The sequence below is a fragment of the Ambystoma mexicanum genome, chromosome 14 (assembly GCF_040938575.1).
Source record: "Ambystoma mexicanum isolate Mex_15411 chromosome 14, UKY_AmexF1_1, whole genome shotgun sequence".
Lineage (NCBI taxonomy): Eukaryota > Metazoa > Chordata > Amphibia > Caudata > Ambystomatidae > Ambystoma > Ambystoma mexicanum.
The window spans coordinates 152,476,909-152,495,474 of record NC_090940.1 but is presented as its reverse complement, the minus strand read 5'-3'; the positions used below and the strand labels follow the sequence as shown (position 1 = coordinate 152,495,474).

The 18,566-nt window shown below is 44.1% G+C and overlaps 1 protein-coding gene across 4 annotated transcripts in view; it reads right to left on the bottom strand.

The window, feature by feature from the left end:
• MIDEAS (mitotic deacetylase associated SANT domain protein) overlaps positions 1-18,566 on the bottom strand; it is a 1,134,261-nt gene that overhangs the window by 130,240 nt on the left and 985,455 nt on the right. For all 4 annotated transcript variants that reach the window (XM_069638766.1, XM_069638765.1, XM_069638767.1 and 1 more), the window contains 2 exons: positions 2,027-2,115; positions 646-798 (listed from right to left, as the gene is read on the bottom strand). In XM_069638766.1, the coding sequence (XP_069494867.1) occupies positions 646-798; positions 2,027-2,115 (242 nt within the window). The remainder of the gene's footprint in view (positions 1-645; positions 799-2,026; positions 2,116-18,566) is intronic.

Below are 18,566 nucleotides of genomic sequence, written 5' to 3'. Positions count from 1 at the left end.
CTGAGGTACCACTGACTGTTTTGCTCCCTTCTTTGCATTTATTGTGATGTCTATGTACTAAACTTCCTTTCCCGTACCTGCAAACATTACATGCAAGTTATACACTTATCTGGAATATTCTATGGCTGCTAAATGATCATACCCACCATTCCCCTCTCCTACCCTTCCTTCCTCTTGCAGTGCTACCAACTGGCTGCATTCACATTTGGCACTTTATAAAACACCATTTATTAAGTAAACCATTTGGTGTAACCTAGTCTGGCTTCCATGTCCATACTGGTTAATCTATAGACTGCATTAGGAAACACAACACTTGAGAAACTACTTTAATCAGAGCGGTCAAGTATCTTTTTTTTTTTTACGATGACCGGAAGCATTGCTTGCCTCAATAGCATCTCCAGTATGAAGTGAACCACAATGAAGATAATGCTGTGCTAGCAGGAAGCAGTTACTGTGAGCTTTATGCACTGGAATGTATGGCATTAATAACTTGTAAGGCAAGCCGCAAACATCACAAAGTAGCAGTACGCAAATGGTTCAAATGCTTAGCAAATGAATTTCCCCCTCCTCGCATAGTCAGATTTCATCATTTAGCTCAACAAATGTGCTGCTGTTTATTAGAGCTGTGTCCCAGGAGGAATTTACCTTATTATCAACTTCTGCTTCTTCATGAGTGGTCCTCTCATTGGTGCCTTGATCGACATCGCCAAATATTAGTGTTCCATTACGGCCGATTTTCACCTGTTTTTTATAAGTATAGTAAAACTCTACACACTGGGCCACGGTCTTTGTTTTAATCTAGTGTTCAAGGAAAAAAAAAGGTAACTGCACTTTATTGTATTGTCAACTTGGGATCACAATCTTTCACTGAGGGAGAATACATTCTAGTCATATACAGTCACTGGCATTCGAGCCTGGAATAAGCTATTGTGCCTTTAAATCAACGCAAAGTCCAATGCATATGCAAAACCTTGTTTTTTAAAAAAGGGCTAAGAAGGGATACATCGTATACTAGTCAGTGGAACGAGTGGAAGCCTTAAAATGAAAGGCACTGGTAGGCAGTGCACCAAGTAATCAAACACATTACATTTCATCATGTTCATGCAATACAAAAAACAGAAAATCCTTGGCTCTAGAGTACTCCTGTTTGAATAGCTTTTTGCTTATGGTGCGCTAGGATGTAGGGGTCTCAAAGTGACTGGAGGAGGGAAAGGCAGGCGAGGGGCGTGGGTTGGGCGAAGAGTTGCATGGATACAGTTTTATTTTCTGCATTGCAGGAATCCAGTAAAAAGGATACCCTAAAAGGAGAGGCAACCTTGCAGTGTCAGATTTATCAAACATGCAGCAGGACTGATGACCGATAGTGTGAATATGCCACCCTCATTTATATAGTCATAGGGCTCCAGTTAGTGGATGTTTGTCCTGAAAGTTGGATTTCTTCATCTTTGTGCTAGTTTATGGCTGCTGTCCTAATGCTCCTTCTTCGACTAATAGGTAATCGGCAAGGTTGTCCTTTTTATTCTCAAGCGGGTGGCTATTTGATGAGATCACTAATTCTTGAGATACAAGGAACATCTCTTTATTTAGGGAATAGGTATGGCTGGTATTGGTCAACCATTCAGTTCATTTTCCACAACTCATGGCCATTATGCATAGGGTGTCATACCAGGGCTTATACGCGTCAACCCAGTAAAACTAATTCAATGAATCAGAGCTGCATGTGCATTTGGCGAGTTTCCATGATGTTCTCTTTACTAGCTACTGAATCACAATTTGACAACATACAGCACCTCATTAAAAATAATGCACTGTATGCCAATGAGGACCAGTGCATGGGCATTGAATGCCAACTTCAGACTATGATTGCTTTATTGACATACCACTACCTATATCTACTTAAGAGGCATCAAACTTTTATGCAGTTGGCCAAATCAAGACAATTCTGTTAAATAGGCAATGAAAATAGATTACTTCCAACACTGTAAAGAGTCTCTGAGAATCTTTACTAACATTTACAATGACTCACTAGTTTCTGCACCAAGAGGAAGTCTTTCTTGTATATCGCAATGCCTTTGTTGAAAAGCTTCTTCTCTGTGGTGGTCCATCTATCTGAACCTGTGGAAAAAGTATTTTGAGTTACAACAGAATGTGCGAATGAAAGTTAAAAACGTGAGTACGTTAGAAATACAAAAACACATTTTGTCGGGATTTAGGGTAGACGGCACACCTGCCAGAGGCTTCTGTTTGGAAGCAATAGAACACTGTGAATCACTGCTTCGAATCCCAGTCCCCCGCTTAGAGGCATGAAGCACGATATAAGAACCCAAATGAATTATTTTTTATAAAAATCGGTAGACTGGCTATTGAATACACAGCTGGTCTCACCCAAGAAAATATAGACCTAAAGTAACCATTTTTCAAATGTGTTTTATTCAACATTAGCACTTGGGGGAGAGACGCCAGCGTGTCAGTTTGCTAGGAAAGCAGGTGTTTTTAGCTGGTGAAAGCCCCATCCCATGCCGGCTACCAGTACCTCTTCGACTTGGTATAGTTTCCTCAGATGCCTGCCCCAAGTGGCCACCCAAACAGGCATCCTCTCATCCTGGCCTCCTCAGCCTCTAGCTACCCCCATATCACTCAAATATGCCATCACTCCCTTCTTTGCCATTGGCTGTGCTATGGAAACGAAGAAGGGATTTTGGACACTCTTCTTGATTTCCATGCCAGCCATATTTGTTGTATTTTCCTTAGCCCTCATTAAAAGCTCGAGCGCAGTGATAATCATCTCATTTCAACATTGGATTGTTCATGCCTCCATTTTCTTTAAAGACTACCACCTCATCATAAACATACATACTCTCTTGCCAGCCAACCTCTTTAAACCATGTAGGTTACGTTTAGAGGAGAGGAAAAGCCTGAAGTTATGGGAAGCTAGCAGATGTTCCCCTATTGTACACCTGTAGCAACAAGTTACAGCAGGCTCAGTTAGTGGAGGTAACAGGGCTTCAGAGAGGAGAGGGTAAGGGGTGAAGTGAATGCATAGGACATGTTTCCATGTCCTGCCACCGATCCCTCCTGCTGTAATTATAACTGTGCTCAAAGGGAAAGGGCAGGTTCTTCTTCCATACCACCTCCTCAGCCCTTGCTGCCCCCCGCCTCGCCATTCCTTCAGACCGAAAAGTCTATCAATGGCTGGGGGAGAGGGGTGGGTGGATTTAAAGAAGCACCTTTCACCTTCTCTTAAATGCAGTTCAGTTTATATTTCAATTTGTATTTTTATCACGCTTTACATCAAAGTGCCAGACAAATTAAAAGCAGTATGTCAAATATGAGCAAGGAGGAAAATACGAACTAAATCAGTTAAACAGAAAGAAGATGGAGTTTGAGGTGAGAACGGAAAAGAGGCTAATGAGAAAGGGAACAAAGATGATGTGGAAGCGTGTTTCAGTGCAGCGGGGCAAAGAAGACAAAAGAACAAACACGATTGAGCACAAGGATGGGAGAGGAAAGGTTATGGAGAGACTTAAAGACTGGGCAGAAGTTGAATTTAAGGCTAGAATGAAAAGGAAGCCACTGCGAAGAGACAAGAGCGGGAGCAATAGAGTCGCGAGAAGACAGGGAAAATAGTAAATGAATAAACTAATTATAGATAGATTTAAGAGGACTTAAGTGAGACAGGAAGAGCAAAAAGAAGAAAATAGCAAAAGACGAGAAAAGAAGATAGTAGCAGTTTAGAAGCTAGAAAAGAAAGAAAAGGACAAGCTTTAAAAATGTTCTAGAGATGTGCATGGCAAATGAGATATGGAAGAAATGTGATGTGCAAAAGTGAGTGAAGGGTCTAGATAAGACTCCATGATTTTGAGCCATAAATGAAATTGATAATGGAGGGAGGAAAGGAAATCAAAACAGGTGGAGGAGGAACTGTATAAGCTGGAAACAAAAAGAACTCCTTTTGGAAGAATTTAATTTTAGAAAATCAGCCACCCATGATTGGATAGCCAATAGGCAAGAAGTTATTTTCTCATGGATCAGCAATGAGAGACAACAAGGATAGTAAAAAGTGGATTGTCATCTGCATAGAAGTGGCGAGAAAGCCCAAAACAAGAGTTAATAGAAGCAAGATGACAGGCGTAGAGAGAAAAGTAGAGAGCAGAGGAAAGATCCTTGACGGACACCATGGTGAATGGGCAGAATAGAAGAGATATTACTGGCCCAGGAAACAGAATAAGCAGTGCAGTTGATGGATAAGATTTAAACCATTTGAGGACAGAAACAGAAAAACCACGAGAAGAGGAAAGCAGAAGAAGAAGTGTCAATCGCTGCCGACAGGTTGTGATGTATTAAGAGAGAAAAGGGACAAGCTTAGCGAGCTGATAGTAGAGAGCTACATACAGAGAGAACAGCAGCATTTGTAGAATGGTGATGGAGTAGATTGGAACGGGGAAGCAAAGAGTTGGAAGAGATAAAAGTAGAGACTTTAGAATTAGCAGGGGGATCAAGATTTTTGACAGGTAAGGGAGAAAAATGAAAGAAGGGTTTGAAGAGATCTTAATTAGAATAGGAAGCATGGATGCATGTTTAAAAGAAGGAACGACTGAGACGAGGAAGGAACTATTGAACAAGGAAGTAAGAAAAGGAAGGCGATAAGGAAAGACCAACTATAACAGAAGAGGGGAGAAGATCTAGGGAGGCAGAGGGTGTGCTTTTGCGCAAAGCAGAGATATCAGCATCCACAATGGGGGGTGAAGCAAGATGCGGAAGATGCAGATAGAGGAATGGAAGAACAGGCGAAAGGAGAGGTAATGGCAGAACGAAGGAGAGTGACTTTAGAAGAAAACTGAGGCAAGAACAGTAGCAGAGAGAGATGGGGAGAGGGCAGGTTCAGGGGATGGAAGAGTGTTAGGGAGAATTCTCAGAAATGTGCTAATTCCCTTCTACCTTAGAGACCCCCAGCTCTTTTGCTGGAATCTAGGACTTTTTATCTCTCATGTAATTTTATTGTGATTTATTTTCTGTGTCTTTTGACTTTGGAGTCTGACAAACTCCATAGGCATCATCTTTACATTGTGTCACACAGCACCTTCAGTGTAGTGGCACAGGGAAGTCTCTTAGATTTCCAAAAGGTTTAGATATCTTATCTTATCTGGGCAGCCCCGTTAAGGCACCAATGAGTGCCCATTTCATCAAAACGGCATCTGTCTTCTTTTTTCGCTAGCCATTTCTTGTCGGGAAGGTCCTTCCTGAGATTTACTCTGCGTGCCAAACCAGATTTGGTCTCTTTGTTCGTTTTGTCTTTGGCGGGATTCACGAGTGAAGCCCGCCTCTAGCTCCAGTATGTCTGGCAGGGACTGTAAGTGAGGGAGGTGCCCGAAACTCCCTGTGCTTACTCCACATAGTTACAGGAATGCACCCAAAGGTGATTGGCCGGCTGGGTTGGGATGAATGGGAGGAACCTGCATAAAAGGCAAGGATTTTTGGCTTGGAAGGCAGAGTCGACCACTGGACGAAAGAAATCGAAGAACTTGGAAGAGACGGCTGCTGCATCTCCTGGACTGTTGGTTTGCCTGGTGAAGCCCTGCTGCTGTGCTCAAGCCCTGCAAGGACGACTTCTCCCTTTGAGTTGGTGGGACCAATCAACTCCAAAGTAAGCCCATCTGGACATCCTCTCGAAGCTGGTTGCATTATCACTGCAGTTGCTGCTGGAACTGAAGAGCCAGGTAGAGGAACACCAGATTGTGTGCGTTGCTTTTAAGCCGGATCAGAGCGCTAGCAAGGTCATCTTGACTTCCCTGTTGCAGGACTGATCAAACCTGAACCACCTAAACAGAGTGCTGGACCTCAGATGCAAGGAAAGTCTGAAGTGGTATGCGAGAAGAAGTCTTACATAACTGTGAAATAAAATAATAATTGTTTTATCAAGAAACCTTGAGTGTAAGTGTTCATTTGAATAACTGTACTCTGAAACCCTGTCACAATATTACTGCTAACATTGACACCTCTTGAGATAAGCCTGGCTGCTTGACCACACTACCAACCTGTGTAGTTCAGACTTATACCAAAGGTTGAGTCCCTATTGCCAGGAGGTCAGGGTTATTGCAGTGCACCCAAAGAGTACTGCATACAATCTTGCGCAACAAGGAGAGAGAATACATGTTAAAGAGCTTGGGGGATTTTAATATTTGGCTAGAAAACCAATTGGGGACGGGGTCTAAACAACTGCATGATATCATGCACGCACATGACCTAAATGCCTTAACAGTATAAACCTCTCATAAATTCGGTCACTGCCTGGATGTTTTACTCGTTCGAGGGAAACTATACCAGATGAAAGATTTGTGAACACTATCATGGCCTGACCACCACCTGAGGTTGTTTGCGGTGAAGCTAGACCTTCCAAGGGAACAACTATTTAAGGGGAAATTTCTGGCTCCGGCTCACAAACTGAAGGACTTAAGAGAAAATCCATGGAAATGCCCTAGGGCCGAATTGGCTGCTATTTCCGCAACGTCCAACTGTGAGGACCTTTTGTGGTGCTGCTATTATGGATAACACCTGTACCATTTATGCCCCCCTTAAGAACTAAAGCAGTGAATTATTTTTCTAAAGAATATTTTACACCTCATTTGGAAACTCTAAAAAAAACAACTAGAGACACAGAAAGAAGGTGGCATAAGTCCAAAACACACGAAAATATCGCTAAGGTCAAAATTGCCATGGTCGAATACAAAACTGCCATTCTTAGGGCAAAGTCAGTATTTTTAGCCAGGAAAATTGATGCAGCAGTTAACCAACCGCAAGCACTGTTTCGGGTTATCACTAACTTTGTCTACCCAGTGAGGGGAGTGACAGGGAAGGAACTATCAGTTAATCAAGCTAATGTTTTTTTTAACAATTTCTTCCTATTGAAGATCGAAACAATCCATAAGAACATCACCCTGGAAAGGGAAGCCAACTGAAAAGAAACCAATTGCCATATAGGGACAGTACACATGCTAGAGGGAGACAATAACGTTATTCCATTCCATTTCAAACCAGAGTCGGAAGAGACTATTTGTTCTCTTCTTGTAAAACTTAAACCCACAAATTATCTACTTTTTGTTCTCCCCCCGTGTGCAGAAAAACAGCTTGCTGCTGATCTAACCCAGTTCGTTAATAGCTCTTTCGTCCCAGAGGAATTTAAACTCTATCTCACCCCTACTAAAAAAAGTTAAATTTGGACCCCGAGAACCTCCAGAATGTTTGATCATTCGCAGGCCTCCCCTGGCCAAGAAGAATTCTGGAAAAGATTGCCATAACACAATTCCAGGAATTTGTCGAACTAGAGGGTCTATTGGACCCGCTCCAATCAGGGTTCCGCCCAAAGTTTGGGACAGAGACTGCACTGGTGGCGGTTTGGGAATAACTCCTAGTGGCAGGAGATCAAGGCAAACTGTCCTTAACTTGTCATGTTGGACCCGTCCACTGCATTTAACACGGTGGACCATGCTACTCTTCTGGAGCGGTTAGGGACCGTAGGGCAGGTCTCTGCTAGTGCTCCGAAGTGGTTTACCTTTTTATCAGAGCGACAACAGTGGGTGAAGGCTAGTTGTTTTTATTCAGACACCCTTCCTCAGTAGTGTGGAGACCCACAGGGATCCGCCCTGCCCCTGCTACGGTTTAATCTGCATCTGTGTCCGGTCTTCGACATTATAAGGAAACATAGGGTTAAGTTTCAGTCTTACGCAGATGATACCCAATTATTTCTTAGAGTGGATGAGGTTGACGATGCTCTGTTTCAGGTGGGCAGGTGTCTGGAAGAGGTAGGAAGCTGGATGGCCACTAATTGGCTTCAACTCAACCCAAAGAAGATGGAGGCGATTCTGTTCTGCCCAAAACATCTCTTGGGCAAAATCAGAGAGCCCCCCCTCCATTTTGTGGGATTAGAATTTAAATATGCATCCAGAATTAAGGATTTGTGGTGTATTTGGCAGAGTGACTTGGGATGTGAAGGGCAGGTCTGAGCTAAGATGCAGGCAGCTTTTTTTGGTTGGTCTCCGGCTTCTTCGTCAGGCTTTGTCTTAAGTTCCCATGAACTACCAAACTACTGTGGTGGGAGCCCTTGTTAACTCTAAGTGGGACTATTGTAACAGCTCCAGTTATGGACTTCTATTGTGGCCAGTTGTCAACTTTCCCCAGATAAAGCTTACAGAAACAGTCACTTATTCTATAATGGCAATGGTCTTCTGGGGGAGACTAACAGGGGGCAATGTGTAGTAACCGATTTCTGCGGTGGCTACGGAGACCTGTTGAAGGCTCTGATCCCCGATTAGACCAGTAATAGGGAGGAACTAGTTACTTAACCTATAGCAATAGCCATTTCTATGAGGAGTGCTCCATGATTGCACAAAGTATTTGTGCAGTGGGAAGATATTGGAACCTTCCCCCCAAAACAAATAAATAAATAAAAGCCTCATACTACGTGCTTGCATGCATTCCATACTCTTGGCAGATCAGGGTATGACGCACGATGCAGTCATACTGAATTTCCCAACTATTTCCCTCGCCAGAGAAAAGGAGCATTTAAGTTCATCTCAGTGTGATGGTGAAAGTTCTGCCATTCCACAAAAAGCAATGCGCAAGGTGAGACCTTTTGTCACTAGGTAATTACCGAATGCCAAGCAAAGTAGATGGAAGATTCTGCAAAAACCACTCACTGGCTCGATGGGTCCCACAATTAAAGCCATATTAATCCTTCAAATTACCAATGCCTGGTGCCTCTGGCACCTCTACCCAAACATCCTCTACCTTTTCTCTCAAACTGAACTGCTTGCCCCTGCTCATGCCCAAGAAGGTACGTTTCCAGATAAATGCAAAGAGGCATTGCTGATGCACCAATGAGAAGCCACTGCAGGAAACTCTGCCCAATGTGCGAAACTCCCTAAATGCCAATATATGGAGTGCGAGTGCCCATTCTTGAGGGCCGATTGTGGGGTGGTCAAGGAGCCTTCCCAAGCTAGTGGTGCTGGCCCCAGATGAGGGATACAAGGATCGCCAGATACACCCAACTGAGTCGCAACAATAAGACAAGGGGCAGTCACTGCAGCATATGCAGCCTTTCCAACCCTATAGACATCGATGACCTCTTAGGAGTCGGTTACAGGAGCTTTTGCAACTCACTCTCCCAACAGATGACCAGTCGCATGAGGAATAGTCTGGGGAAAGAGCTGTCACCTCCCCACCGACCCCCACACAACCCCCCCAGATACTGATATTCAGGGGCCCCAAGGGTATAGTTGCTGGGGAATTCAACCCTCTTGTTAGGTAAGATTTTCATATTAGTGATACATCTTCCTGACCTGTGTCAAGCCCAGAACTTTTTGCTTGGACTTAGTATTCATTTTACTTTGTCCTAGATGAAGGGTAATCCTTTCCCTTCTCACCTAGTCAGTCTTTTACTCTTTTTATGGGTGACCTTTTTATGTCTCTCCATAGTGTATGGTTGGAGTTACAGTTTCCTATAACGTTTGGGCGTAGGCTGGGTTGTGCCTTTGGGCTCCCCTGTCAATTTATCTTTCATGTACTTGGGTGAAGCACAGAGGGATTTTCATCCCCTTTAGACGTTGTATAAGTGAGCTAGCACCCCCCACCTTATGTGTAGTGCGGCGGGGAGGGGGGCAATAAAATATATCCCCTTTCTTACTTACCTGGTAACATTTTGTTACAATTGCGAGTTTACATGAATGGCTGGTGGCAGTTGTTTCAGCTTTATGACTTATAGTCCTTATTGCCTGCAGGCGGTTAATTCATCCTCTGTAACGCACTGAAGGGCCACCATTTGGTAAAATGGTGGAATCTTTCTTTTTTCAACATTTGTGTGCTTGCTGTTTGTGAGGTCTTCCCCTGTCATTCTAGGTGGGAACGACCTCAGTGGAAGTTTTGTCTTCGCCAGGAATCCTATGATATGATATGGCATTTATAACGCACCTGTACACAAGTGTTTCTAGGCGCGACAAGACAAGGCAGGGCAAACAAAGGGAGGCCAAAACAAAGATCTTACTAGGCCTTGTGTCATGCAGATTGCACAAGTGCGGTGAGGAGGGGAAGAGGAGAAGTGGCAGGGGGGAGGGGAAGGGAGCAGTGCAGGTGAATCAATAAGTGAAGCCATCAGGTGGCTCTTAAGTGCAGTGGGGCTGCAGCGTTGCAGGAATAGACCCTTAAGTGCTGGGGGAGCCCGGAGGCAGTGTGAGGGCAACTGGCCAGGCAGCATCCCTGGCCCTATAATTCAGAGGGCATCCAGGTGACCAATGCGCGGAGCAGTCAGGTACATCAGCAGGGGAGAGGAAGAGCGAAAGCGGAAGCGAAAAGGAAGGTCTCAAGTTGCTTCTGGAGTTTTAGAGAGGCAGAAAGGCTGTTCCAGAGGGAGGCCCCAGCCGAGGAGAGATATCTGGCCCCAACTCTGCTTGTAGAAGTGTCTGACCCTCAGCGGAGAGCTTGAGAAGGAAGATTTTTTGGAACAAAGTTGGAGGTAGAGTAGTCCCATGCTCCAAAATATGTTCCCCACCCGAGCTCTGTTGTGCCTGAAGGCAGGAAGCGAGGGAGGAGCCCAAAACTCTGCAGCCCTTTGTCTTCCACCTTGCCTGAAAGACCCAACTTCAGATTGGACAGCCAGACCACCCCTTGCTGTAAAATGCAGGGAGGAAATCCAAAAGTTCTGCTGTAGTTCCTGATAAAACCTCCAAACCTGGAAGCTGCCGATAAGTCGATCACTGGAGCTGAAACTGAAGAGTAAGATGAAGACCACTGTAGCCATTTCCAGCGACGAAGAGCATGTTGTTTAACCTGAGCTTGCTGTAACCTTTTCTTCTACTCGGCCTGGGGGTCCCAAACAAGACTACTCCTACCCAGAGGGTGGTGGGATTCACTAGCCCCAAGAAAGCCTGCATTTTGAGCCATCCCACAGGTGTTCTGCGACCTTGCTGGGCTGCAGTAGCCCAGTTCCCTGGGACCTTGAGTCATTATGCGGTGCATGGTCTTCCGAAGTCTGAATCCGTCCAAAACTTTGGTTGCCTCCTCTTGGCTCTCCAGAGACACGACTTGAGTCCTTGAAGTTCCCTCACCAGAGTACTGGACCACAAAGCTACAAGAAAGCCGACCAACGATATTCAGTCTTCTCCTTGGTCCTGAAAAGGGTGCCAAAACCAGAGCTGCATCAAGAAACTCTTGCCTGGAGTCTTTCCCGTTGATCCCCCTGCTGCAACCTCCCTTCCAGTGTCCTGTCTTCACAACAAAGATTTCATCGACCAGATTTTTGACTGCAGATCCTGAAGTCGTCCTGCTGTAAACACGTCTTCTGTGCTGAGGTACTGTGTTGGCAGGGGTATTACTTACCTTAAGCCTTTTGTGATTCCTGTGAAGCTTTGGGGATGATTCATGTGATTGGGAGTCCTCTCATCCAGTTCGCCCAGCTCCATTGCTGGAATCCCTCTAGGGTGTCTTCTCTGAAGTCCCTGGACCCTAACTAACTCTAAAGTGAACTACCTACTTGTTTTGAATAGAATTCTTCAGGAACTCTGACGTTTACTGCAACTGAACCATATCCCACCCTGCCTACAGCTGGCACCTAGACCACTAGGGCCCCTATTCTGCCTCTGAGAGAACTACTCATGAAATAGAAAAGGGAAGGACTGGAAAAGGACTTTCTAAAATAAAAAGGAATTGTACCCAAAACAAGGAGTTGGAAAAACATACAGCACAAGCAAAACCAAGATTTCTGGCCAGAGGTTATGACTTTAAAAATCTAGACAAAGCACATCAGAAAACTAAGCACAGAACAAGAACAGAAGTACTGCAAAAATAAGACAACATGTAGATCTGAAACCCCAAATCAGGTCAGATTCATCACCACATACAACTCAGAAGCACACTGTCTCAGAAAAATCTCACCACTGGCCAACATTAAAAGCTGATGAAGATCTCTCCGAGCATCTGAATGACACTAAGCATTGCATATTGCAAAGCGAAAAAATTAAAAAATGTACTATGTCCATCTCACTTTCAACTTAAACCACAAGGAGGGATAGCACAACTTTGGAACTCCGACAACTTAGAAGGTAATTACAAATGTGAGACCTGTACAGTGTGTCCTTTCTCTGCAAATGGGAAAACCACAATAACACTGCCAAATGGAAATGAATATACAATTAGAGAATTCATAAACTGACTCCAAAAATGTTATTTATGGAATACAATGCAGTTGTCAAAAACTATACATAGGCAGTATGATACGCCCGCTAAAAATAAGGATTTCAGAACACTTAAGGACTCTAAAACACAAAGACATCAAGTACCCAGTGGCACAACACTTTTACCAAGAACACGATCAAGCAAGAACTGAACTGGTTACATTTTTTTGGAATTGAAAAAGTTAGCATGCCACTAAGGAGGAAATTTGGAAAAAATACTCAACGAGAGGCGAGATGGATTTGCATCAGACTGTTGCTTCACTGGCTTAACCCAGGACACAAATGAATCACTATTTGTGAAAACATATGATCATTATCTGTTAACTTTAGAAAATTCCATGTTCAGGTAAGATAAGGTACCAAGTAGTTTTGATTCTTTCCCAAATGGAGGTAAATAACTCACATTATTACAAGTATCCAATCACATCCAATACAGTATACATTATATAGTTGACCCACAACATGCAATTAAGGCAATTAGGGAATTTATGGCAACCTTAATACATTAATATAGGCCAACACAAAACGGTATAACGGATCAGTTCGTTTCTACGTGATAGACCATTCCAAGATGGCGGACGGCGCGATGATGTGGCAACGTTGCAAACAACTTGCCATGTAATCGCTCTGACAAATGGGTGGCCATCTTGGATTCGGGGTAAAATATGCCGCGGTTATTATGCCGTCAAGCTCCTCATGGACAGAAAGGCAAATTTACTAAAATCAGGTAAGCTCGCACCTCAATTATCAAGAAGCATAACATCTCATAACAAATAGAAATGGTTTAGTTGAAATTTAGATTATTTTGTGTACATTTTTAAAAACAACTGATATTGACAGGTTCAACCAGTTACTTCCTGACACAAAAGATAATTTAATTTGTGATAATTTAGTTTGGGGAACCACCCCAACACTGGCTTTCTTTACCAGATAACAAAAACCACAAGGAATCCAATTGAATAACATTTGCAAGGATAAGAATCAACATGTAAGTAATTCATCACACGTTCATGTGTTGTGAGATTGACTGCATAATGAGAAACTTTCAGAATTCATTTACTCCTTAATGTGAAACTGCAAAAAATGAAATATGAAGTGTTTTATTAGATTAACAGCCTCCTCCGAATCAATTATAACTGCATAACTGTCCATCAAAAAACAGCAATTAAGCGATGTTGAACCATCTGATTGTTTTTGGAGAAACACGGGTCAAGGGAATCACAAACTGAATTATACCTTTTGATGTGATTTAACATCAAACTTAAGCCATTCAAGACAAAAATTGAAGATACAATTAAAGAACACCTAACTTAAACAAGTGTATCATGATATTATTATTGAAACAGACACTCAGTGGCAAGCATCTGAGGCGCAAGAATAACAGGTGACTCTTAGAAACAATTCTAATTAAGAAAAGGATTCTGCCTTGAAAAGTATAACAAGTGTTTAAAAGTTACATACTTGTGAAATAGTTGGTTGGTAACTGTCCCTCTGAAATGTGTTTAGCCATTCTTAAACATATATGGGATACATAACTCACCGTAATTGTATTTCTGATGCTTGTATCTGCTTAGATTCACATGCTGTGCATAAGCCGACATCTAGTGAAAGCTGCAGAGTATTACAGTTTGTTTTTTTCGAAACTTGAAAAGGTGAAAGGGGCATCGAACTAGGGCGTGCCAGTAATACTATCCCTAGTGTGACGTCCACTGTACCCATGATCCCTCACGCGCCCTTAGTTGGACTTCAGAAAAACTGTCCTAACATCTCTCCCCCAGCATTCCCCGACTCTTTCGGATATGCAGGATTTCCCAAAGGAGTGGTCACAGGAAGGCTTACACCCTACAAATATGCAGGACCACCAAGGGGGTTGGCCACAGGGGCATTCATATGCTCACCACCCCTAATCATACTAGTGACCATTACCTGGAGAGGGCAATGGCTGCAACACTGAGATACTTCCCATAAGGTGAACACACCTAAAGAGGCATTCTAGCTCCCTATCCAGACCCAAACATCTAGCACAGGAAAGAAAGCCTCTCCCTTTGAGGGAACCATTTCAGCAATGCCGCCTTAGGAAACTTTGCACATTGTGACTCACACTCAATCTGCAGAAGCCCGGAGTTAGAAAGCTGAGTTCCAACAATGAGGATGCGATTGCATAAACAAAACAAGAAAACATTCTCCCACATTTGCAGGGATTACAAAACAGCACATTTCCTTGGGAAAATGGAGTTTAAAATGTAGCAGACAGTCCCTTATGCTTAACCAAAGATTTCTTAACTCTAAATTCACACACTAGGCAAGCAGAGGGGACCCAGACTAATGGAGGCAATGAGAGCAGATTTACAAGATAAGAGAGGGAGACTATACACCAGTCTATGGTCCTTTTGGGATCCAAGATTGCAGCATGCATTCATGCAATTTTAGTCCAGCCCCCTTGCAAGCCACACAACCACAGAGTCCAATCCCAAAACAGCAGAGCTCCCATTACACAGGATGATTAAGCACCACCCAAAGGGGAGAAGGCACCCTACCATAAAAAGCAGCTAGTTAAGTTTTGCAGTATGGGGAGTTGGAGGAAGGAGTTCGGCAAGAGCCAGAAAGAGGAGTATGGTGAGGACAGAAGGAGGAGAGAGAGGGAGGATGAAGGAAGGAAGTTGTATTAAAGGAGAGGAGCATAATTGGGGAGTGGAGGAGGGAGACCATCAGAGAAAGAGCTGGGAGGATGTTGGAGCAAGGACGTTATCAGGGAGATATGTATTTGGAGGAAGCTTACCATCAGAAAGAGTTGGGAGGACGCTGGAAGAAAAGTTAAGGCGGTTGGAGGGCAAAGCAACAAGTAAAAGGTGAATGATACCAGATGAGTGTGGGGAGGTTGGGGGGAGAAGAACCATCACAGGCCAACAGATCAGGAGGGGGAAGGAGGTGAATTCACCTATCTGTTGTAGAGGGGGAAAGGTAGAGGGGGAGACAACTACTATACCCAAGGAGGTAGTAGATAAAATATGCTTTAGGGAGAACGATGAGGGAGGTTCAATCAGGGCAGAATTTCGAGCCAATGGGAAGGAGGTGTACGAGATGGTGCAAAACGCACCAGGTCCTAGGGAGCGGTCCTTAGGTGAGGTCAGAAAGATGGTGTCCAGAGGACCACGGTCTTGGAGAAGAAAGATGCCCAGCAGATAGGGAACCAACTCCCAGGACAAGACTGCAGACTTAAAACTGAACACAAGCCAAATATGTATACAACCAGCCACTCAACCTTTTGGAGGAGTTCTTCAGGTGAGACGTGCTGGTCATGGAGGCCGTTATCATAGTACTCGTCCATGAAGGATCAGCAACCACACAACCTGAAGCCAAAGACTAGGCTCATTGAATGGACAGTCAAGCAGGTCCAGACCAAAGCCAATCACTGGAACCTTGCAGGGAGACTGCACTGTATTTTTACTTTCACTGAGCGACTACTTGCCAAATCAACATTATATGTTTCACTTCTTTCATATACCCTTCTTGAAGCTCACCACCTCTACTTGCAAACAGAAAACCTCCATAAATAAATGGTGTGAGGCTTGAATACCAAAGCACTAAAAGGATTCCCGATAAAGTATGCAGATTTTTTTGTTTCTTTATTGATACTCCACTCACTAAGTTATCCTTAACACTTGCCTGAATCATGTTATTCCCAGTCAAATGTTTTATAAAATCTTTAGCTTGACACAGACCTTTATCTTGATATGTACATCCCAATGCCAACCTCCCACCAACGCCAAACTTGGCGTATTCCGACAGGAGCCTAATAGAATAGTCTCCAAACTGCAATACAGTTGTAGTTATTAACCTTGTGCCGAAGCACCGAAGGTATCAACTGTGTCCAAAGAAGGTTAACAAATGGTCCAGAACAGCATGAATTCTCCTAACTTTACGTGTATGCTCCATTTTAGTTGTTTGTCTCAAGTGTGCCCTCCTCACCTGCAGAATCCGACTAAACCTCAGTCGTCGTCTTTTTCTCCTTCACAGTCCATCTGCTGGAGTGGATATAGGGTCTATGCCCGTGGGAGGCCACCGCGCTCAATTCAGAGTACAAACCGAGGACGGTGAACCCCTGGCGAATAGCCCAAATGGGGTTCAAATGGGGGGAAAACGCCTTACGGCAGAAAAAAACCCGGGAATTGAGATGTCTTTATTTGATTCAATCATACAAGACTTTCTACAGTAGTATTGAGAGGCGAGGAACAGGATTCGAGTACAAGAAATAGCCAGGGGCACAAGGCGAGAAAACAGGTAGGCAGTAGGGGACAGATTCTAGGAGGGTGAAGGAAAGCTTTAAGCATAAGCAAGGGGGAGAAGGCAGAAGCAAGAACAAGCGTGTTACCCGGTAGAAAGAGGAAGTGTTCCAATGCGGAGCGCTGCCGGTACAGAACTGTGATAAACCGTGGGCGGCCACCTTGGTGGAAGGCTAGACCGGGGTCAGCGTTTCCTCTGAGGAGCATAGTGCAAAGTTAGCCGATCCATCAAAGCTTCCAGACACTCCAACATTGCAGTGTGACAGTATGACCCTCCTTAGTTTGGGGTTGCCTGGATTCCAGGGGTATCTGTGGTGATACTGTTGGATCAGAGAAGGCGCATGCATGTTGCGTTCTGGCTCCCATGTTCTCTCTACTTCAGAGTATCCTTTCCAGTGTACGAAGTATTGAAGTGTACCTCGGAAATATCTGGAGTCAATAATGCGAGAAACTTCGTATTCATTGGGAACTGCTTCTCCTACATTAAGTTTCTGGCCCCCCCATGGTTGATAGGGATCAGGACTAAACGGCTTGAGTAAAGAGGAATGAAACACAAGATGGAGTCTACTGAGACTCTTGGGTAGTTGAAGCCAGAACGCCACTGGATTGACCCTAGAGAGCACCTTGAAGGGTCTGATATATTGAGGAGACAGTTTGGACGGTCTAACCCATCTGGGTAAGTATCTAGTGGAAAGCCACAACATGGATCCTTCTTCCCAGTCAGGGTTGTTTCTTCGACTTCTGCCTGCATAAAACATGTTTCTCCTCTTGCTCTGTTCAAGGTTGACAAAGGCTTCTTTATGAGCTCTAGCGAGTTCTTCTAACAAGGTTTCGACCGATGGAACCTTAGAGGGTGGAAGCACTGAGGAGAGTAAGTAAGTGCTTGGGATGTGAGGCGGTATGGATTGTGTTATTATGTATTAATTCTGCCATAGGTAATAGGTCAAACCAATTGTCTTGTTCCTTATTGGTGAAGCATCTAAGGTATTGCTCGAAAAGTTTGGTTCAAACTTTCTGTTTGGCCTTTACTTTGGGGATAACCTGATAGGGCTCTGCGGACTCCCAGAAGACTGCATAACATTGACGTGAATCGAGCCCCACGATCCGATGTCACAACTATGGGTAACCCCTGCAATCTGAAGACTTCACGTAGAAACACTGTAGCAGTTTGGGGTGCAGTAGGAGTTCCTGTTAAGGGAGAGCGGCATCTTGGTAAATGAATCAACGGTGACCATAATCGCTATATAACCTCGGGAGGGGGGTAGCCTAACCATGAAGTCTTTGGAGACTTGTAGCCATGGTCCATTTGGCAGAAGTTCTTGCTGGAGAAGACCCATAGGTCGTGCTGTAGAGTACCTGTTTTGGGCACAGATGGGACAAGAAAGAACATAGTTTCGGACATTCTTCTTCAAAGACGGCCACCAAAAGGAGTGGGTTATCAGTTTGAGCACAGCAGCAACTCTCCTGTGACCAGCAGTCTTTAGGTCATGGCACCAAGATAATATCCTCCTTTGTAATTCTGTTGTGTGCACGTATGACATGCATTCATTACCGTAATAGCATTTCTGATTATTTTATCTGCTTAGATTGACATGCTTTGCATATAGTCCGACATCTAGTGGTAATCGCAGAGTATTGCATCTTTCTTTCGAGGATCGAAAAGGGGACGTCGACATGGGCGTGCTTGTAAGACTATCCCTAATGTGAAGTGTAATGTACCCAGACTCCCTCACGTGTCGAGGTCCCTGCGATTGCGTTTTTTCTGCTGTGAAGGAGCCTTATGTCTATCGTGAGTACAGAGAGAGAAAGGTTTAAAATGTCTATGTTCCTTCAACTCCAAGAGGGGAGGATGGGTGGGCGCATGTGAATTTAAGCAGATACAATCATCAGAAATGCTATTACGGTAAGTATTGCATGTCTTTGGATGCTTGTGGATCTGCTTAGAATCACATGCTGTGCATAGGCTAGCAAGCAGTACCCAGAGATGATGGTGGGATGTGTGAAGGAACAGTAGCAAAGAGATGTCTTAGCACCGCTTGTCCCACCAGAGAATCGGACCTAG